Below are 23950 nucleotides of genomic sequence, written 5' to 3' on the forward strand. Positions count from 1 at the left end.
TACAATAACCATCATTTATAATGGTAAACTGATTATTAATGTTTAATCATCATTTATTAACCATATATAGGCCATTTAGAATGGTAAATACATAATAAATGAATGTTTAACTAACTAAATCATTTAAAAATGACAAATAGATGGTATATTAATGTAAGTTTATAGTTACTTTACCATTAACAAACAATTAAAGGTAACACTTTACAATAACCATCATTTATAAATGGTAAACAGATAGTTTATTAATGTTTAATCATCATTTATAAACCATATATAGGCCATTTAGAATGGTAAATATATAATTAATTAATGTTTAACTAACTACATAATTTAAAAATGACAAATAAATGGTATATTAATGTAAGTTTATAGTTACTTTACCAATAACAAACAATCAAATTATCATGAATAGTTTATCAACAGTTTCAGTTGCACTCATTTTAACATTTTTAACACCATATTAAGTATGTTAATGAGTTTGAAATTATTCCTATACCTTTAAGAAATTGGTTTAAAACATTTAAAAATTAAATATGTAATAATTGGTCTTTAAACCATCTATAAACATAATTTAGTTGGTTATTGTAAAGTGTTGCCAAAAACATTTGCATAAGGAGAAGGGCTCTTGGAGGGCGCAGGATTCTGCCAAGGCATCTTGCAATGTCAACGTTCCGACTTGATGTGAATTGCGGAGCAAATTTCCCATCGGAACTAATTTTCCGATTATTCCGACACCACATGAATACAGCACAAACACCCTATATTGCAACACTGATGATGATTTATTGTATCTGCCCTGTAATTTGGATCCCCTCCAAAATATAATGGATTCTTCCTTGGCCTGTGCTACACCCTTCCACGAGTTTCATTAAAATCTGGCCGGCGGTTTTTCCGTAATCCTGCTGACGAGACATATAGAACTTAGAGCATGGGTCTCAAACTCGCGGCCCGCGGGCCAATTGTGGCCCTCATGACGATATTCTGTGGCCCCCACCTTGATATGAAAGTTTAATGTGAGTTTTATATGAATGGCACTTTACCGTGTTGTGTGTGGAAGGTCCCTTTATCGCGCAAGCTGGCGTTTTGTTTCACTTGTTTCTATGACGACGTTAACAAAAAGAAAGGCAGCTGCTACCGGACCGTTTATTATCTGCCGTGTTGTTGTTACCGCAAGAAGTGGAAATGTTATGTAATGTCATTATGTGTCTTTATTTGGTAATTTTGTGTCTTTTTTTTTGGTAATTTTGTGTCTTTTTTGGTAATTTTGTGTCTTTTTAAAAAATAATTTTGTGCCTTTTTTTGGTAATTTTGTGTCATTTTTTAAGTATTTTTGTGTCTTTTTGTATTAATTTTGTATCTTTTTGTAATAATTTTGTGTCTTTGTTAGTAATTTTGTGTATTTTTTTGTCATTTTGTGTCTTTTTTTGTCATTTTGTGTCTTTTTTTAAAGTAATTTAGTTTTTTTTCAGTCATTTTGTGTCTTTTTTTTGGTCATTTTGTGTCTCTTTTTTAGTAATTTTGTGTCTTTTTTTTGGTCATTTTGCGTCTTTTTTGGTCATTTTGTGTCTTTTTTAGTAATTTTGTGTCTTTTTTTTGCAAATTTCGATACTGCTTCCAGTAGTCCACCTCTGCTTATACAAACACTTGAATCTTTAAAGAGATTCTGTGTATTTTTAAACTGTTTTTGAACCCAGAACAAAACCATCCATTTTAAACTGTGTGTGGCAATGTTTTAAAGATCATCATATCTCTCTCTGTGTCTGCTGTAAAAAAAAAGAAAAGAAAGACTGGGGTCACAGACAGATCCGTCACAGACCACGAGACCTCCGCATGGAGCAGCGGAGCCGCAGCGTCCACCCAAACAGTGCGTCCTTTGATAGCGCGTCACTCAGCACGGCCCGGGCCCCCCGACAACCGCTGGCCTTCTTTTAATAACACGGCCTCCTCCTCGGCCCAAGAAAAAGTTTCTTGGGGAGGAAGAAGACGATGGAAACGAGTAAAGAAAATGGGAAGAAAAGAAGAAGAAGAAAAAAAAGCCCCAGTTAAGGGTTGTAATAATATGAACACATGGCATTTGAGGGTGCCAAGAATAATAAGGGGCTCTAAAACCAGTGCATTCCTTTCAAATGAAACCCCATACTCGCCTGGCTGCCACCATACACTTTTCAACCCTGTTCATCATCGAAGAAGGTAGCACCAGTAGACGGAAAAAATGCTCTCTGACTGCCACTCACTGCTGTCACTGTCTGTTTTCAAATCACACGGCGTCTAAATGTCAAGATCTGAACATCTGACATTAATGACAGGCTATTAATGCAGCTATGAGTGATTGTAGCAGACTGTATTGTACCAGTAAGTCCCGAGAGGATGATTACATAAAACGCAGAGGCTTCTTGCACTGCGGTGGGATATGAGAAAGAGTTTTTGGGGGCAAAATGACCAAAAAAGATACAAAATGACCCAAAAAAGACACAACATGACCAAAAAAAAGACACAGAATTACCAAAAAAGACACAAAATTATTTAAAAAACACATAAAATGACCAAAAAGGACACAAATGTATTTAAATTAAGACACAAAATGACACAAAAAAGACACAAAATTACTAAAAAAGACACAAAATTACCAAAAAAGACAAACTTATTTAAAATAAGACACAACATGATCCAAAAAAGACACAAAATTACCAAAAAAGACAAACTTATTTAAAATAAGACACAACATGATCCAAAAAAGACACAAAATTACTAAAAAAAGACATTAAATGACCCAAAAAAGACACAAAAGGGGGCGTCCCGGTGGCTCACACCGGTAGAGCGCCAACCATGTATGCCGTGTGCTGCAGCAGAGCCGGGTTCGAATCCGGCCTGAGCTCCCTTTGCCGCATGTCTTCCCCTCTATCACCCCCTTTCTATCTCTCACTATCAATAAAGCAACAAAAATGCCAAAAAAAATAATAAAAAAACCCCCCCACAAAATTACCAAAAAGACACAAAATTATTAAAAAATAAGACACAAAATTACTAAAAAAAGATCCCAAATTACCAAAAAAGACACAAAATTATTTAAAATAAGACACAAAATGACCCAAAAAAGACACAAAATTACTAAAAAAGACAAACTTATTTAAAATAAGACACAAAATTACTAAAAAAGACATAAAATGACCCAAAAAAGACACAAAATTACTAAAAAAGACACAAAATTACCAAAAAAGACACAAAATTATTTTAAAAAAGACACAAAATGACCAAAAAAGACACAAAATTACTTTAAAAAAAGACACAAAATTACCTATCTTTATTATCAAAACTACTATACTATAAAAAAAAAACGCTCACTCTGACTGCCACTCATTGCTGTCACTATCCATTTTCAAATCACACTGCGTCTAAATGTCAAAATCTGAACATCGTTACATTAATGACAGGCTATTAATGCAGCTATGAGTGATTGTAGCAGACTGTATTGTACCAGTAAGTCCTGAGAGGATGATTACATAAAACACAGCAGCTTCTTGCAGCACTGCGGTGGGATATGAGAAAGAGTTTTTGGGGCAAAATTACCAAAAACAATCACAGAATTACCAAAAAAGACACAAAATTATTTTAAAAAAGACACAAAATTACCCAAAAGACACAGAATTACCAAAAAAGACAAAAACTTATTTAAAATAAGACACAAAATTACCCAAAAGACACAAAATTACCAAAAAAGACACAAAATTATTTTTTAAAAAGACACAAAATGACCCAAAAATGACACAAAATTACTAAAAAAAGACACAAAATGACCAAAAAAGACACAAATGTATTTAAATTAAGACACAAAATGACACAAAATTACTAAAAAAGACACAAAATTACCAAAAAAGACACAAAATTATTTAAAATAAGACACAAAATTGCTAAAAAAAAGACACAAAATTACCAATAAAGACAAACTTATTTAAAATAAGACACAAAATGACACAAAAAAGACACAAAATTACTAAAAAAAAGACACAAAATGACCCAAAAAAGACAGACACAAAATTACCTATCTCTATTATCAAAACTACTATACTATAAAAAAAAATGCTCACTCTGACTGCCACTCATTGCTGTCAAAATCTGAACATCGTTACATTAATGACAGGCTTTTAATGCAGCTATGAGTGATTGTAGCAGACTGTATTGTACCAGTGAGTCCCGAGAGGATGATTACATAAAACACAGCAGCTTCTTGCAGCACTGCGGTGGGATATGAGAAAGAGTTTTTGGGGCTTACCGACTACTTTGGGCAGTTTCTGTCGCCTCAGTGGAATACGGGGAAGTTTAGTGCTGATTCGGCTGAATCGTCCGCACAGGATCCGCTTGGCTTTTTTGCTGTTGGTAGAGATGTCTTGGTTAGGAATCGAAAAAAAAGGGATGACGCCATGGAAATCCAAATGAATCATTCAAAAGAGGCATATTAAAGCTGGCCCCGTGCCTCCTTTGAGGGCTCGGGCTGCAATGTCAATATATAAAAAGTACTTAAAATACAATTTGAATGCATTTATTCATTTGACAACGTGGTACCTGAGAGAGAAAGCAGAAAGAAAATAATTTCCTCTGTTTTCTTAACCTCCTGCTTGGAACCGGAGCCCCCCCGTGGTGCACTATACTAGAGGTGAAGACAACTATCTGTCACTCACTTGTGGTCGTCTTTGTGTCGACACAGGCAGCAGCAGCAGAGCAGCGAGAGGAGGACGATCAGCAAGAAGGAGACCAGGGTCCCCGCCGCGATCACACCCATCCGCTGGTTGGGCTCTGAAACAGGAGACACAGAGAGGGAATTCTGGGTGTGCCACATTGGTGAAAGTGCCAGTTTCAACAAATCTCTCTCTCTGTCATCACTAACTCTAGAGACCTTGGACATACAGCAAATAATTATGATTTACTGTAAAGGTGAATCCAAATGACTGGAGGAAAGGATTTAGATAACTGTTTATAATCCTTATTGATGTGATAGTTTGATAATAAAGATTTTGTAGCCCCCACCTTGATATGAAAGTTTAATGTGAGTTTCATATGAATGGCATTTTACCGTGTTGTGTGTGGAAGGTCCCTTTAATTACTTTTTTTTGGGTAATTTTGTGTCTTTTTTGGTAATTCTGTGTCTTTTTTTGGTAATATTGTGTATTTTTTTGGTAATATTGTGTCTTTTTTTAAATAATTTTGTGTCTTTTTTAATAATGTTGTGTCTTTTTTTGGTAATTCTGTCTTAACTAAAGGAGACGCAGGGAATTCTGGGTGTGCCACATTGGTGAAAGTGCCAGTTTCAACAAATGTCTCTCTCTGTCATCACTAGAGACTCTAGAGACCTTGGACATACAGCAAATAATTATGATTTACTGTAAAAGTGAGTTCAAATGACTGGAGGAAAGGGTTTAGGGTTAGGGTTAGGGTTTTTTAAAATATTTTTTTGTCTTTTTTAAATCATTTTGTCTTTTTTTGTTAATTTTGTGTCGTTTTTTTTAATAATGTTGTCTCTTTTTTGGTAATTTTGTGTCTTTTTTTGGTAATTTTGTGTCTTTTTAAAAAAATAATTTTGTGTCTTTTTTAATAATGTTGTGTCTTTTTTGGTAATTCTGTCTTTTTTGGTAATTTTGTGTCTTTTTTTGGTACTTTTGTGTCTTTTTTATAATTTTGTGTCTTTTTTTAGTAATTTTGTGTCTTTTTTGTCATTTTGTGTCTTTTTTTTAAATAATTCTGTGTCTTTTTTGTCATTTTGTGTCTTTTTTTTTAATAATTCTGTGTCTTTTTTGGGTAATTCTGTGTCTTTTTTGGGCATTTTCTGTCTTTTTTAATAATTTAGTGTCTTTTTTAATAATTTAGTGTCTTTTTTGAGTAATTTTGTGTCTTTTTAAAATAATTTTGTGTCTTTTTTGGCCATTTTGTGTATTTTTTAAGTAATTTAGTTTTTTTCTGTCATTTTGTGTCTTTTTTTAATGATTTTGTGTCTTTTTTTGGTCATTTTGATACTGCCTCTAGCGGCCCCCAGGTAATTTAAGTGTGAGACCCCTGGAGCAAAGCGTTGCATTAACTGATTTCCAATAGCTGCTTGACATGAAGCATATCTGAGGAATACCGCAACAGGCTGAAATTCACTACAAATGATACTCTATTAATCTTATCTCCCTCAAGACGCGGGGCCACTTACGCTTTCATTGCCCATTTCCTGCCAGCAGCTTCCTCCCCTCGCCCCTCTTTATAGCACGCCCCATCCCGCCATGACTAAAGGAGATGCAGGGAATTCTGGGTGTGCCACATTGGTGAAAATGCCAGTTTCAACAAATCTCTCTCTCTGTCATCACTAGAGACTCTAGAGACCTCGGCACACAGCAAATAATTATGATTTACTGTAAAAGAGAATCCAAATGACTGGAGGAAAGGGTTTAGATAACTGTTTATAACCCTTATTGATGTGATGGTTCGTTTTGATAATAAAGATAGAGCACAGCACGGGTCTCAAACTCGCGGCCTGCGGGCCAATTGCGGCCCTCGTGACGATATTTTGTGGCCCCCACCTTGATATGAAAGTTTAATGTGAGTTTTATATGAATGGCACTTTACCGTGTTGTATGTAGAAGGTCCCTTTAATTACTTTTTTTTTTGGGTAATTTTGTGTCTTTTTTTGGTAATTCAATGTCTTCTTTTGGTAATTTTGTGTTTATTTGGGTAATTTTGTGTCTTTTTAAAAATAATTTTGTGTCTTTTTTGGTAATTCTGTGTCTTTTTTTAAATAATTTTGTGTCTTTTTTTAGTCATTTTGTGTCTTTTTTTTTGGTAATTTTGTGTCGTTTTTGGGTCATTTCGTTATTTTTTTAAAAATAATTTAGTGTCTTTTTTGGTAATTCTGTCTTTTTTTGGTCATTTTGTGTCTTTTTAAAAAAATGTAGTGTCTTTTTTGGTAATTCTGTGTCTTATTTTGGTAATTTTTGGGTCTTTTTTAAATAATTTAGTGTCTTTTTTGGTAATTGTGTGTCTTATTTTGGTCATGTTGTGTCTTTTTTAAGTAATTTAGGTTTTTTTCTGTCATTTTGTGTCTTTTTTCTGTAATTTTGTGTCTTTTTAAAATAATTTAGTGTCTTTTTTGGTAATTCTGTGTCTTTTTTGGTCATTTTGTGTCTTTTTTAAAATAATTTTGTGTCTTTTTTGGTCATTTTGTGTCTTTTATAAAATAAATTTTGTGTCTTTTTTGGTCATTTTGTGTCTTATTTTGGTCATGTTGTATCTTTTTAAAATAATTTAGTTTTTTCTGTCATTTTGTCTCTTTTTTTGTAATTTTGTGTCTTTTTTGGTCATTTTGACACTGCCTCTAGCGCCCCCCAGGTAATTTGAGTTTCAATAGCTGCTTGACACGAATCATCTCTGAGGAATACTGCAACAGGCTGAAATTCACTACAAATGATACTCTATTAATCTTATCTCCCTCAAGATGCGGGACCACTTACGCTTTCATTGCTGATTTCCTGAGCAGCTTCCTCCCCTCGCCCCTCTTTATTGCACGCCCCCCCCTGCCATAACTCATCGATGATTTATTAGCGCCCCTCCCTCTTCAAGTGGGATACACCCCAAAGATAATAACGGCTGTATTGCATGAGCATGGACGGCGTTAGGGCGCTCCCAAGGACAGATGACAGCAGGAGAGCAGCGAGCCATCAGTTAAGGGCTAAGTAGCGTCGGCCCGCCGCTCTTTAACTGTCACTGAGGCTGAGATGGATTGTCAGGCGGCCTGGGCGTGGCGTCTTGTCACTGCGCTGTGCTCACAGATGGATAAAGGATGGAAAACAGTTTGGGTGGGGGGGTAAGGTAAAGTGACAAGGGCTTATGAAATCACTGACTAACTTGTCACCGCCCATCACGTCCACCGGCCAAAATCAATGCTACCTAAACAACAATATTCTCCCTGCCGGCCGGCCTGCAGTCCACTTTTTCCTTTTACTCTCACTCTCCCTCAAATTTATTCTAGTTAACAGGGTTCGTACGGTGTTGTATTTTCAATAGGGCCGGGACATTAATTAAGATGAATTAATTACACAAAAATGAATGCGTAAAAAAATATTGACGCATTTTAATCGCACTTATTTTTGCACGGCGGAACGTTTCTCCCTGGATGAGTTTCAGGCGGACCGATTATACTGGAGCACCAACTAGCGTTCATGAGTTGAGACAACAACAAACCACAGTGAACATGAAGGAAGAAGCTGATGAGACCTTTGGTTGGCCCCGTGGATGATGGGACATTTAGTTACTAAAAACCAACGGATGGAAGCGTCCATAAGAAATGATAATAGTCAGGGTTTCCAATGTTCTGAATGTACTTGAAAGTATTATGTTTTACTTAAAAAAACAAAGTTTATAGAAGGTCTACCTACCTATAGGCTACCTGAATTGTACTATATTTCTATATATATATATATATGTCATTTTGTGTCTTTTTTGGGTCATTTTGTGTCTTTTTAAAATAATTTAGTGTCATATTGTTTCTTTTTTAAGTAATTTAGTTTTTTTCTGTCATTTTGTGTCTTTTTTTTATTTTTATTTTGCCTCTTTTTTTGGTCATTTTGATACTGCCTCCAGCTGCCCCCAGGTAATTTGAGTTTGAGACCCCTGTTATAAAGCTATTGCTACACTTAATGGCAAAAATTTCTCTGGTCTGTTGGACTTGAACAAAAATAAACAATATTTTTGTTGCTTAAGCTTATGTATTCAGTCATTATTCAATGGTATACTAAAAATCCATGTGAAAAAAATGACTTCTTACTGTTCTCAGGTCAAATATTTATATGCTTTTAAAATGTGATTCATTTCGATTAATTAATTACAAAGCCTCAAATTAATTAGATTAATTTTTTTTAATCGCGTCCAAGCCCGAAAAAAAACTAAAACTAATAAAAAACTAAACTAAACATTTTCAAAAACTAAAAACTAAACTAAAACTAGCAAACTCACTTTAAAAACGAATTAAAACTAACTGAATTTGAAAACAAAAATTCACAACGAAATTAAAACTAAAACTAATGAAAAATCCATTTGGGCTAAGATAAATAAACCAAAGGAAATAAAGGCAAAAATGTAGTATGACCTCTTTGAATCTGGCACCCAACACATAGCCCATTACAAAAACACTAAAACTAATAAAAACTAAAAACTAAACTAAAACTAAGCATTTTCAAAAAATAAAAACTAAACTAAAACTAGCGAACTCACTCTAAAAAAGAATTAAAAGTAACTGAATTTGAAAACAAAAATTCACACTGAAATTAAAACTAAAACTAATGAAAAGTCCATTTGGGCTAAGATAAATAAACCAAAGGAAATAAAGGCAAAAATGTATTATGACCTCTTTGAATCTGGCACCCAACACATAGCCCATTACAAAAAAACTAAAACTAATAAAAACTAAACTAAAACTAAGCATTTTCAAAAACTAAAAACGAAACTAAAACTAGCAAACTCACTCAAAAAACGAATTAAAAGTAACTGAATTTGTAAACAAAAATTCACAACGAAATTAAAACTAAAACTAATGAAAAGTCCATTTGGGCTAAGATAAATAAACCAAAGGAAATGAAGGTAAACATGTATTATGACCTCTTTGAATCTGGCACCCAACACATAGCAAAACCATTACAAAAACACTAAAACTAACAGTAAAACTAATAAAAAACTAGACTAAAACTAAGCATTTTCGAAAAATAAAAACTAAACTAAAACTAGCAAACTCATTCAAAAAAACGAATTAAAACAAACTGAATTTGTAAACAAAAATTCACAACGAAACTACAACTAATGAAAAATCCAAAACTATTATAACACTGGTCTCCTTCCAGAGTTTTCTTCTCTCTCATATTTTCTCCATCCCCCTCTTTATTTCTTCCTCCTTCCTCTCTCTCCCTTCCTCTCTCTCCCTTCCTCTCTCTCTCTCTCTCTCTCTGGCTGGACAGGAACAGAGCCAACAAACACAAGCCATAAAAAGGACACCGGTCTGGGTCTGGAAACGCTATCAAGGGCTCGCTACGTTAACTCTCCCACTACACACGCTGACCTGAATAGATGTGTTTGTTGGTGCTCAGTGTGTACAGCCAACTATTAGACATTTAATACACAGGCAGCACTAGTGGCATCTGGCTTTTTGGACACTTCACAGGGTTATAATTCTTTCGGTATGTGTAGTAAGACTGAGAAATAACTGTTTGTGTCTGAAAAGGTATGTTATTAAAGCGCAGAAAAGCCTTTAAAACATAAGCATGTGGTTGCTGTTTTGAAAAAAAAAAGGAGTTTTTCTTACGGAGGAAGCAAGCGCCAGACACAGGATCACAGTTCTTGTCATTGCACGAGCAGGTTTGGTTGCAGTTCACTCCATACTGGCCAGGTTGACAGGTCATATTGCAGCTTGAGTACAGACAAAAACAACATCTGTTTAATGTTCATTCCAAGTGACAGATGCATAAAATAGGACACAGAAGAAAGAAAAAAAAGACAGAAAAAGGCAAAAACTGGATCAGGTTTTTGTTCCAGGCTAAATCTTTTCCTGTGATGGAAGTTTGCACACTCTAAGAAAAGATTCAGGAGGTTAGTTAGTATGCTTTTTCAGCATAAAGAAATACTATTTGTTGCATGTCCATTGTTTTATTAAGTTGATAACTTATTTCAAGAAGTTGATCAAAATTAAAACATTAAAATATGTCTTAACTCAGAAGTATATTGATTTTGGATAAGCATTTCTGCCTTCACTTAGCAAGGAAAAGTATTAAGGTAATGAAACTTAATATTGTACTACAATATGTCTGATTTAACCCTTTGATGCACAACATGGGTCTAAAGTGACCTGACAGAGTTTTTATGTTCTATATCTTTGCAATAATTCATCATTCAGTATTGCAGGTTTTCCTAAATGAGTTTGTTTTTGATCATCATACATCCTAATTTTTATGTTTCCTTTATTAATTTTGAATAAAATCTCTTTTTCTGTCACTACTCTTCTAATACACAACATGGGTGAAAAATGAGCCTGGTCCATTTTTTTAGCTTAGTAGCTTGTTAAGCTAACTTCTTAGCTAACTTCTTGGCTAAGTATTTAGCTGAGTAGCTTGCTAAACTAACTACTTAGCTAACTTCTTGGCTAAGTAGTTAGCTTAGCAAGCTACTTAGCCAAGTAGTTAGCTATGCAATAATACAAAAACTTTTTTTCTTCATAAATTATGAGAAGCAAAATGAAAATAATGATCTGTTTTTATCAAAAACAAGATATTTAAAGAATACTTAGAATATTCAATGATAAAATAAGTTGATATCAAAAGATAGAGCACAGAAACACACAGCAAGCAATGAATAACATGGGGAAATAAATGCGGGTCATTTTTGACCCATGTTGTGCATCAAAGGGTTAAGTGAAATTAGTTACTTATACTCAATAAAATTGAGGTAACAATTTGCATGGACTTTTCTGAGTAGAAAGAAAGCAAAATAAAGGAGTTATAGCAACTTAAATAGAGTAATTTGACCACTTATTAACACTAAAAGTTAGTTCGGCTATAAACGTCTCATGGGAAATACTCAATAATGTCTTAGTTGGAATTACTTAAAAAGATAAATGCAAATTGTTAACAATTTGTTTTAAGTTGAGCCAGTGTAATTTTTTACAGTGCAGGAGTTTAACTTTTCTTTTTACAAGAGTGTTCTTTATCAGAATCTGTCAAAAAAAAAAAAAGTATGCCTCAAAACACAGGCTCACTCATTCAATTCCCAAGATATAGAAGCGTGTGACAAGTAATAAGAAAGCCATCAACCATTTTCCCAGTGAAAAGTATAAACACAAAGTTTTTTTTTGGGGGGGGGGGGGGGGTATGAGGTGTCTGATGACTTACTAGGTGCCATAAAATCCAGCGTCACACAAGCACTCTCCGGTGACAACGTGACAGATGCCGTTAAAACAGTGACTGCAGTTGTTTTCACAGTTCTCGCCATATGTGCCGTTGGGACAGCGCACCTCGCACCTAGCACACACAAAAGGAATGTCATGATTACAGTCATTTTCAAGCCACAGGCATTATCACAGTATGGAAAATTATATTACAGTAGCTACTAGTTAACCCTCTGAAGTATTCGGCTATTATGTCAGTTAAAAAAATCTGTTAAAAAATCTACACCATGCCATGTTGGTATCAGTTTTTTCAGTGTTACCTCACCTATATGTCCTGATGATTAATTTCTAACTTTGACTTACTTGATCAAAATTTTGAACCCAAAAGAAACAAAGGAAAACATAAAATCTGATCTTGAAAATGATGTTTCACACACAAAAATCTACATGTTGCAAATACGAACACAGGTTGCAAATATAACATATAGCAAAAATGAGGATAATCTCTAGTTCTATGTTTTTATACTGAATATATTTGACATATATCTCCGGTTTTACTTGGCCGAATATCATCAAAAAAAAAAAAATCTGGCATGGAGTTTCAAGCCAGAAGTAATGTGCAGGTTGTTTCATGGACTCCAGAGGGTTAAAAGCACTGCTATTATGTTTTTGACACGGGAAATGATCAAACAAAATGTGTTTTTCTGCATGTTTCTTTTACACGTTTCAGAGTTTTGTGTGTGCTTTCATACCTGTCCCCAATCCAGCCGGGGTTACAGTGAGAGCACTTGCCATGAATGGGGTCGCAGTGGTGGCCGTCTTTACAAGTCGGACACACTTCCTGGCAATTTTCGCCAAAGAAGCCTTTTGAGCAGAGCTGGTCGCAGCGTGTCCCGTTCCAGCCTCGGTCACAGGTGATGCAACGTCCCTCTGTCACCTTACAGGGCTGCTGGCCCTTGCAGTGCCCACATCTTCAAGTAAAAACAGAAAAGGACTTGTCATTTCTTACACACACAGACAAAAATTCCTCCATGCAGTAAAACTGATTAAGAATCTGGAACCTGATGAAAGGAATCTGTATTTGTATGCTAAAAAATGCTGCTTTCATGGTCAGATAAACAACTCAAACAGTGTTCTTTTCAGTATAGCAACAGTATCGTGTGAGAATGTCACAGTCCGTGGAAGGTAAAGTACTTAACCTGAATTGCTTTTACATGTTGGCTGATGATTATGGGATAATGTGAATACCAACTCCCAAATCTCACTTTATTATTGCTCCATTAAGTGACACGGTCAGATATTTTGAGGGTTATCAGCTGCAGCATATATCAAATCTTATTTCCTATTAAAACCACAAAAACCGCACCATAATATGGATCAGACAAGGGAATTGAGCATTAGGCATCTGTAAAACTGCATGTTTCCTGTGCTTTTTATATGGTACATTTGCTCTCTGCCAAGATTTTTCCCACCTGTTCCTGCAGTTTTGACCATAGAATCCAGCAGGACACGGTTCCCTGCAGAACTTCCCACGGTAGCCCGGCGTGCATGTACACGAGCCGTCCGCCTGGTTGCACTTGCCGTGGATGCACTGGCAGTAGCGTTCGCAGCGCGGGCCCCACAGCCTCTCTCGGCACTGGCAGCGTCCCGTGAACTGGTCGCACGGTGAATTGTTACAGTTGCACTGGATTGCACAGTTCCTCCCCGTCCAGCCGGGATTGCACATGCAGCGCCCCGTCATTGCATCGCAGATGGAGTTGATGCTGCAGTAGCAGTTGTTGTTGCACTGCGGGCCCCAGACGCCGGGGTGGCACGTGCATTTGCCCGTGTCTTGGTCACACTTGCCCTTTTGGCACAAGCAAGCATTCTCGCAGTTAGGCCCCCAGCGGTTGTGGTTGCAGGTACACTGGCCGGTCAAGTCGTCGCACTGGCCGTTGGGGTAGCAGTTACATTTCCCCTTGCAGTCCGGGCCCCAGAACTGGGCAGGGCACTCTGTTGAAGACAGAGCAGTAATCAGGAAATGGGAAAGAAATCTTCTGATTTATCAGATATCCTTAAACTGCAGCCATGCTAGTGACTCTGTGAGGCTGTACAGCATGGGTCTCAAAGTCATGGCCCGCGGGCTAATTGCTGCGGCCCTTGTGACGATATTTTGAGGCCCTCACCTTGATATGAAAGTTTAATGTGAGTATGAATGGCACTTTACTGTGTTGTGTGTGGAAGGTCCCTTTAATTATTTTTTTTGGTAATTTTGTGTCTTTTTTTATATTTTTGTGTATTTTTTTGGTAATTTTGTGTCTTTTTTTTATATTTTTGTGTATTTTTTGGGTAATTTTGTGTCTTTTTGGTCATTTTGTGTCTTTTTTTGTAATTTTGTGTCTTTTTTTGGTCATTTTGTGTGATTTTTAAGGAATTTAGGTTTTTTTCTGTCATTTTGTCTCTTTTTTTTTAGTAATTTTGTGCCTTTTTTTGGTCATTTTGATACTGCCTCCAGCGGCCCCCAGGTAATTTGAGTTTGAGACCCCTGATGTACAGGCACAGCTGTGCTTTGCAGTAACAACATGCTTTTGTTTTGCAGGTACAATGTTAGATATCAGAATCTCAATTTGTATTTGCCCAATACCTGCATTTATTACCAAAATTATTACCATGTATCTTGTGCAGAATTTGAATGCCTGTACCATATTTCATGGCAATCCTTTCAATAGTTTTCATAACATTATAGTGTCATACATGTCATACATGACTATGCTATGCTTTTTTTTCAGTGCAAGAACAGCAGACCAACATTAATTACAAGAAGTAATTTTGTGCATTTCTACACTGCACTCAAATGCATGTAGTTGTACTGAGGGCCACTTTAAGTGAGGGTGCGGGCCGTATGCAGCCCCCTGGTCTCCAGTTGCCCATCCCTGTCCTATGGGCTTCAATATGATATGGCTATCCAATAGTTTTTGAGATAATTCAATCCAAAACAAAGTGGTGGACCAGCCAATACACCAGTATTCCCATCTCCAGAGCACGAGAGCTGAAACTTGTGAAATATGTTCAATTCATTTGACCTTTAAACACCACAGCCAGGTGACAGAGACAAAAGGTAGAAATGGTGATTAAAAGAAATGTAAGAAATCCCTTACTGGTGTCACAGCTAGCTCCAAAGTATCCATGACGACAGCGGCATTCATTCGGCCTGACACACACCTCGTTCTCCTTGCAGGTGAAGTTGCCTTCGCAGAGAGCTTGGGTGAACAAGAATAGACTGCATTATTCAACAGCACAATGAGCTGTGTGACATGTGCTGATTAAACCTCTGAAGTCAACTTCCTATACATTCTGTCTCTGTTTAGCATCTTTCAGTCCGTCCTTACATCACATGCATGGCTACTTTTTCTCAACACAAACTTGGCTATCAGTCAGATTTTTCATTTTATTTTAATTAACAAAGTATAAAGCTGCCAGGAACCCAAAATACAAACAAAAGACACAGGTGTCTATGGAAATGTAGTTTTTTTTTAACCATTTATACACACAAAAACAACAGAAAAAACAGTCTATTTGCATATAAATTAAACATAGTAATAGTTTTCATTGTAGAAAGAAAATTCACATTTTAACCCATTGATGCCTGAAACTGTCTGTAAAACCTCTGGGCGATTTTAAAATAAGCCCCCAAAACATGAAGTTTTTCAGGAAATTCAACAGAAGTGTCAACGCTTCTACTAAATAATCGATTTTTCAGCCTCTGTAGCAGATAGAACTGAAATTCAAAAAGTATTTGAGAGCTAATACAAATACTACAAAACGATGTATCCGCTTTCCAGGCTTCAATGGGTTAAAAATGGTCTAGAAACATAAATGCCACACTGTGAAAACTCCTATGATTGCACTTTCAACTAGCTTTCTCAGCTTTTCTACATATAATATATAAATAAAGTTATTACTGTAAATAAAACATGTGTATTTTCAATAAATAGATGGATTCCAGAGGGTTAATGATCTCTTCATGGTACATACGTGTCAAGCATTCATCCCCTAGCTGCCCCCATCCACTGCAGCACACTGATCCTGGTGATCTGGAAAAGAAGTTATGGGATTCAGAATGAGAAGACCTGGCGAAAATACAGCGAAACAAGCACATATCAAAGCGAAGGGGTCCACACCCAGAGCCTTTGATCTTACAGTTCTTATTGATGTGGCTGATGCCAAATCTGCAAACGTATGCAGGGCATTGTGTGTGAAACATATGCTGCGAACATGGTTGTGTAATTATCTGAATGTGGGTCATTCCCATCTGTATACAGTATGTACACTACAGAGCAAAAGTTTGGAAGCAAGATCAATCAATCCATCCATCCGTTTTCCTCCGCTTATCCGGGGCCGGGTCGCGGGGGAAGCAGGATCAAATTTGTACAAAATAAGATCATAGTTTCATTGCTGTACTTTGCAACAAAATAAACATTATTTTTTTAATAAAGAGTCACCTATTAGAACACATTTTTACTATAATTATCAAGTCTTTGGGTTTTTATTGCTTAGACTTTAAGTATCCTTCTTTCCTTAATGTATAAATCTGAACTCTTGTTTTTTTACTCAGCTGCTTCAGTTTTAGCCATTTCTGTGGTAGTTTGTCAGAGATATGAACACAGTTGAGATTTATTGGGATTTTTGTATCCAAACTCTCAAAAGCCAAAGAGCTAAAGCGAATAATGCAAACTGTGATTTTTTTTTTTTTTTACTTTTGCACTGAAGTAGTGACTCTTCCAAATCTTCTCACCCCTAACTAAACTAAAACTCTTTTCTGTTGTTAACATTTATTCAGCAATGGCTATACCTAAAGGTAAATTGAGGAAGAGGGTTCTATTCAATAAAGGTAAAGTCTGATCATGCACATCCAAAAATCCAAAGAATCCATACTGGTTTTTAACCCTTTATCGGGCGAAGAACTTTATTATATATATATACTATATTATAGATTAAAGTGGCAAATCTACAAGAAAAAAAGTTGCAGATTTAAGAGATTTAAAGTGGCAAATCTATGCGAAAAAAGTCGCAGATTTACGAGAAAAAAGTGGGGGAAAAAGCAACTTTTTTCTCCCAGTTTCACTTTAAATCTCATAAATCTGCTCATTTTTCTCTCATAGATTTGCCACTTATAATATTATTACCCCCCTCCCCTGGGTCCGTATGTTTTTTTGCACATTCCACAGTCCACATTCTGGCAGTATGTAATATCCTCCAATATTCTCTAGAGCTGAAATTTGGAATTTGCAAGTATTTCAATGAGTGCCCTATTAAGGGTTAAGAAAGCCATTGCATACAGAAAATGTAAGTTGCTTCCAAACTTTAGGCCTGTAGTGTACATTGAAAAGCCCTTAACGCCTGAATCTGTGTAGTTAATCAGTTACTTAAGGTTGCCTCAGCCTTTGGGGAAGTGTGATAACTCAGAGACAATATTTTGCAGCCAAGTTTTAGGCCTGTCAGGAAAGGACGGATGCGTCTCCTCTTCCTCCCACGCCTCTGACCTCTGTGGGGCCCCTGCAACACGTCAGCTTCCCCTTAAGTGTTTGAAGATGGCAGTTTGCTCTCAGTGAATGAGCAGGGAGCCACGCTGTTTTTTATGCTGCCAAAATAGGCGCGTGGTCGAGATCACAGGTCTACGCTCTGTGTGCTTTCACTTGTTATGGCAGGAAGATGGTGTCTAAATAAGCCTTGGAGCGTTTAATACTCTGGAGTCCATGAAAGCACCGGCACATTACTTCTTCTTCATTCTACGTCGTCATGACGTCACAATATAAAATCGAAGCAGCGTCGATCCATCGGGGGTCATGAATCCCTCTTGATTTCAAGGGATGTAATAAATCTAATGTGTTAAATATAGATGAGTCAGCATTTAATTCATTAGTAACTAAATAAGGGCTACATTAAAGGTTTATTAATGTATTTAAATAGAAAAATCACTATAGAAAAGTTTAAAAATAAAGGCTATATCGCGAGAATAAGGACATGTGTAACATCTCTCCTGCAGTATACACAGGTAACCTCACCTAGCGGTAAACTCACCTAGAGGTAGCCTCACCTAGTGGTAACCTCACCTAGCGGTAACCTCACCAAGCGGTAACCTCACCTAGAGGTAACCTCACCTAGAGGCAACCTCACCTAGCGGTAACCTCACCTAACAGTAACCTAACCTAGCGGTAACCTCACCTATCAGTAACCTCACCTAGCGGTAACCTCTCCTAGCGGTAACCTCACCAAGCGGTAACCTCACCTAGCGGTAACCTCACCTAGCGGTAACCTCTCCTAGCGGTAACCTCACCTAGTGGTAACCTCACCTAGCGGTAACCTCACCTAGCGGTAACCTCTCCTAGCGGTAACCTCACCTAGTGGTAACCTCACCTAGCGGTAACCTCACCTAACAGTAACCTCACCTAGTGGTAACCTCACCTAACGGTAACCTCACCTAGCGGTAACCTCACCTAACAACAGAAACACAGAGCTAATGGAAAAATGGCGAAGCGTCAGGGAGACGAAAATGCTGAATGGAATGAAAGAAAAAGAGAGGGTACCATGAAAGTCACATTGAGTTCGGCTTCATAGAAGCAATGGACAATGGGGGGGTCGCCAAAGTTTACAATGGTAAAAATGTGGGTCCCTCAAGAAAAAGGTTGGGAACCACTGATCTAAAGGATTGGCTTAAACTACATCCTAGTTTTTGATTGATGGTGACAGTACAAAGAAGAGATTTAATATATTTAGTATAAAAAAGTTTTTAATAGTTTTACATTTTTTTATATTATATTTGCAACCATTTGGAAACTTTAACTCACATGTGATCTATGCACTTTATTCCTATGACTAAAACTAATTTGCACATGTATTCCAGGCACTTTATGTATTTGCACTCAGAAATTTTGTTTCCATATGAAATAATCTTACATATTTGACTTGATTGAAAATTCTTCATTGAGGATGAAAATGGCTCAAAATGTTGATCCAGTAAGTCAAAGTGAAAAATAATTATCAGCTCATTTAGAGGTTGTGCTGAAAAAACTGATACCAACACCACGGCATGGTAAAGATTTTTTAAGTGGCAGAATGAAAAGTATTCAAATACTGACAAAATAGCAGCACTGGATGCAGCTTTATGCAGCCCATATTTTGACATTCTCCAGGCCACATGTATGGTGTTGGCCCTTGTTGACCCTTAACACAAGGCCAATCCATGTCAGAATTAGAAAAGAAAAATCACAAATTAATGAGGTGTTTGAAAGCATGGCTGCACTCCTGTTTTGCCTTTCATTATTACATAAATAATGTATCAACTACCTTTGCCAAGAAGTTCAATAGCTGCTCTTTAACTGATTCAAAACCCCATTTTTCTGCTCCAGCGCTGAAAGCATTGCATTCAAGTCGGAAAAAAACACAAACATAATGGGCAGAAAGGGAAAATAAGTGAGTGGTGAGTGGAGAGTTCTCTGCAGTGAATGTTGAATACTGGATGCAGGGCAAGAGGTCAAACTTGTGGAGCAGTGAAAGCCAGGACTAAATATATATCGCACTGAAAACTTCACAAAGCACTAAAATAGGCTATATGAGTTGCTTTTAAATGACAATTTGTTACCCGGTGAAGCAAAGAACAATCTTTGTGATGACGGCACAACTTGATTACTCCACATTTCAGGTGAGTGCACAAAAAAGATGCAGCGTGTGGCTTTTCAGATAAGCTATGTTTTTAGTTTTGCTCCAAAAAACTTTGCTTATGTGACAAGATAAAAGAGAAAGAAAGAAACTAAGCTGATTATTTCTTATCTCACATATTGGAGAACAATCCCTGGATTACAACGGCTGTTTCTTGTCTACTACAATTTCACGGACATCAGTCCAACAAGTTTGGATGCTGCAGTCAGTAATTGTGGACTTTTGGGTTTGTTTTTTTCTTGGACACTAGTTACTCTGGCTCAGCTTTAATCCTAGAGGTCATCACACTATGTTTTGGGATACCTTAACAGTTGAAAGAGCTCTCTAGATATGAAGACTCCTAGAAAATAACTATATCACTATTCACAATATTGATCTACACTACAGACCAAAAGTCTGGAAGCAACTTACATTTTCTGTTCATAATGGCTTCCTTAAAAACCAGGATGGATTCTTTGGATTTTTGGATGTGTTTAATGTATGATCAGACTTTATCTTTATTGAATTGAACCTAGGGGTGTGCTATATCGTTCACGATAATATTGGTATATTTTTTTATGATTAAAAAAAATGCATATCACGATATTGGCAACATTCCTACTTCTTGATGTAGTGGTTAAAGTTGTTTTAATCACTAAAAGCTACTTACTCTCTGTCGCTAAACACTTGCAGCTTTCAAAATAAGAGCACGGTGTGTTAACAGAATCCACCACAGAACTTACAAGAAGACTGTCAAAATAAGATGCCTTAAATAAAACATACGAGAACCTTTATTCTCCTTTACAAAATGTAATTAAAATATGCCCCTAAAAACCCTATATGGTTATTTTTTATTATTTGCTCATACTCAAGAGTCAAGAGTAAACTTTTTTGTATTTGGCAACTGTTGAGATTTGCACTTCAAACTACATTTTAGATTTTTTATTTTTTATACAGACTAAAAAAAACATATTTTCTATATCTTTTTAAGTATTTTGTAATATCGTGAAGAATAATCGTTATCGCAAAAATAGCCTGAAATATGTGAAATATGTACGTGATATTCTTTTAGGGCCATATCGCCCAGCCCTAATTGAACTATTTTTGTTAATTGACCTTTAGGTATACATTGATGTTACCAGACCATTGCTGAATAAATGTTTAACAAAAGAAAAGAAGGACTTAGTTTTAGTGTTGAGAAGATTTGGAAGAGTCACAACTTCAGTGCAAAAGTAAAAAAAAAAAAAAAATCACAGTTTGCATTATTCACTTTAGCTCTTTGGCTTTTGAGAGTTTGGGTACAAAAAATCCCAATAAATCTCAATTGTGTTCATATCTTTGACAAACTACCACAGAAATGGCTAAAATTGAAGCAGCTGAGTAAAGAAACAAGAGTTCAGATTTATACATTAAGGAAAGAAGGATACACAAAGTCTAAGCCAGGGATGGGCAACTGGAGGCCCGGGGGCCGCATACAGCCCACACCCTCACTTGAAGTGGCCCTCAGTACAACTACATGCATTTGAGCATGAAATCTTAAAAGTGCAGTGTAAAAATGCACAAAATTACTGATTGCAATTAATGTTGGTCTGCTGTTCTTGCACTGAAAAAAAAAGAAATCACAGTAAGTGGTTATTTTTTATTTGCTTCAAACCTTTTGTATTCCTATGTATACTGTTAAACATGCATTTGAGCATGAAACATGTTAAGTTACTGCACTGTAAACATTTAAAATTGCAGTTTCATCATATCTGGTTAAGTGCACGGTCCTATTTGTGGCCCTGTGGTAGTGTTGATGAAAAATTGTGGCCCCCTGCAGCATTTAAGTTGCCCATCCCTAGTCTAAGCAATAAAAAACCCAAAGACCTGATAATTATAGTAGAAATGTGTTCTAATAAGTGACTCATTATATAATAATCACGTTTATTTTGTAGCAAAGTACAGCAATGAAACTAGGATCCTTTTTTGTGCAAATTTGATCTTGCTTCCAAACTTTTGGCCTGAAATATCAACTGTAAACCATAATTTATTCCTAATACATCTTAGAAATTCCACCAAAAGTGCTTTATCAACCACACCGAGTTATCAAACGGTGCCACGAATACTGTGGAGGCCAATGAGAGCGCCCCCTACAGAGAGACAGAAACCAGAGCTCCTGTTCCAGATGTACACATCTGTTTAGCTGCTTTCTTCAATGGACTCCTCCTCCTGCTGCTGCTGCTATACAGCGGACTGTTAACACGTTATAAGTGGAAAAGAAAGTGGCATATGCGAGTATTAAATAAATGCATATAAGAAAACTTGATATAAAAGTAAAAGAAAAGTTTGCAGAATGAATCCGGTGGTTGATTTTGGATATTAATAGCGACTTTTTCACTCTAGTGAGAACCGTTATTCATGCACATAAGGCCACCACTGCAAGTTATGAATGTCGTGTACTTTATTATTCTGCATGCATGTTAAAAATACTAATACTGGAATAAGATGACGCACTTGTTTTGGTGGAGCTATTTTGTAGAAAGTTGCATCCGGAAGCAAGTGAGAATGAAGCAAACAAACTTAAAAAAAAACACGTATTTGTTGGATAAATCCTATTTCCTTCTGCACTGATGCTTACCCAGGTGTTTTGCATACATTCCTGCCTTTGGAGTTGAGTTCTTGGCTGAAAGTGGAGCAAAAGAAGAGACAAACCACCGCAACAACAGCAAAAGAGTTCTTCACTTCCATTGTACAAGCAGCAGCATCCTTCTAGACGCCGTTTTCTCTCCGCATTCCCCCCTCTCTCTCTATTTCCCTCTCTCTCTCCGAAAAGTGATGATGAAGGCTTTTCACTCGTTTTTACGCGCTCGGAAATGTTTTACGCACATAATCCACATGCATCAGCGTGATAAATATCAAATCCTGGTCCAAAAGGGCGATTTAAAAACTCTCGCAGCCACCTACGCCATCGAGAAACTCAGCAGCAAGAAGAAAAAAAAGTGACCAGCGACAGATCCCAACCGAACAGATGAAAAAAAAGTCATAAAACCAAAACTTGCAAATCGTAGTATTCTTGATTCTCGCCGTTTACTCCATCAAAGTTTCTAAAAGAGGCCATCATGCAAAGCTCCTGGGTCCAGACTCATTATGGAATAAAAACAACTTTTTTTTTCTATCCAACAATAATGTCCTCAATGCGCGTGGAAACGTGTAGATATGATGAAAGTCTTGACAAAAATTAGAGGCGAAATAGCTGCCTTTCGCTTTTTCCTCTCTGAGGAGAAGCGCTTTAGCCGTAACTTTTGTCCTCTCTTGCGCTCTCAGGAGTGGCAGGAGGGAAATTCCTGATTTGTTACTCTATCTTTGGCTTTGTGCGCCATGCGTGCGCCACCAAATTTACATAGGCCTGTGTGTGTGTGCAACAGGGGCTGCTGCAGAGGTCTGGGCTAAAACAATGTCTTGTGGCTCAATTTGCCATTTCCACAAATAAAATAAAAAATATTTTGGTGATTAGGGTAAGAATGCATTGCTTTTTTGTATAGTGAAGGTAACCAATATTGTCATAATTTTCATTAATAATGTCTTATTTAAGCATCTGTCAATCGTCTAATTAAAAAAAGACATGGTTTTAGATTTTTTTATGTACAGAAATCTGCTTAAAAATAGCATTAATTAAGGTAGTTTTTAATTGATGCATTGGGAGAGTGTGTGTGTGGGGTGGAGGGGGCAGCAGTGTATTAACTGCGTTAGACAATAGCTCCCCCGTCTGTTAACACCACCGAAGTGATTGTGGCATATGGCACCTCCTGCACTAAATACTGTCCTAGTCAAAAAGTTTGGACAAACTTTCTCATCTTATTCTATGTTTTTTCTTTATTTTTATTATTTTCAACATTGAAGATTAATACTTCCTTTCATAATTTCCCTTCATATCTGCTTACAGAGGCTCCATACTTTGGTATTCTCATATTCATGTAATTCAATTATCTTCATCCCTCAATAGTTTTAAGTTAAGACTGAAAGCTTACCTGTTAAATCAAGACTCCTAATAGCTTATTTTCCAGTCTACTTGTCATTCTATCATTATCTCTTATACATGCTCACACACTCAAATCAATTTATTTATACACACCGATGTATTTATTTCTGACTTTTTTGTGTGTGTGCTATAAAATGGCACTTGTATTTGCTTTCTTTTTTGTTGTTATTTGTTGTTACTTTCTCTCATTGTTGTTGTTGATTTACTTTTGAATTTTACTGTATTTCTTGGGGAGGTGCATCTTATAAGCCCATATAGGGTTTTTTAACCTCTCCCGCACTTACTATTCTTCTTTAAATTCTGATTTTTGTAATTGTCTTTTCTTATGGTGCAAATAAATAAATAAATAAACAAACAACTTT

The 23950-nt window shown here is 36.4% G+C and overlaps 1 protein-coding gene across 1 annotated transcript in view; it reads right to left on the bottom strand.

Annotated features, from left to right (window-relative positions):
* The window catches only part of scarf2 (scavenger receptor class F, member 2), a 38456-nt gene extending 15606 nt beyond the window's left edge, over window positions 1-22850 (bottom strand). The window contains exons 1-9 of the mRNA XM_059337831.1: window positions 22188-22850; window positions 15908-15966; window positions 15031-15132; window positions 13366-13885; window positions 12646-12864; window positions 11898-12026; window positions 10319-10422; window positions 4677-4791; window positions 4271-4368 (exon numbers count right to left, since the gene is read on the bottom strand). Coding sequence (XP_059193814.1) covers window positions 4271-4368; window positions 4677-4791; window positions 10319-10422; window positions 11898-12026; window positions 12646-12864; window positions 13366-13885; window positions 15031-15132; window positions 15908-15966; window positions 22188-22297 — 1456 coding nt within the window. The 5' untranslated portion in view covers window positions 22298-22850. The remainder of the gene's footprint in view (window positions 1-4270; window positions 4369-4676; window positions 4792-10318; window positions 10423-11897; window positions 12027-12645; window positions 12865-13365; window positions 13886-15030; window positions 15133-15907; window positions 15967-22187) is intronic.
* Window positions 22851-23950: the final 1100 nt, after the last annotated feature.

This window comes from Centropristis striata, chromosome 7 (genome assembly GCF_030273125.1).
Source record: "Centropristis striata isolate RG_2023a ecotype Rhode Island chromosome 7, C.striata_1.0, whole genome shotgun sequence".
NCBI classification, from domain to species: Eukaryota; Metazoa; Chordata; class Actinopteri; order Perciformes; family Serranidae; genus Centropristis; species Centropristis striata.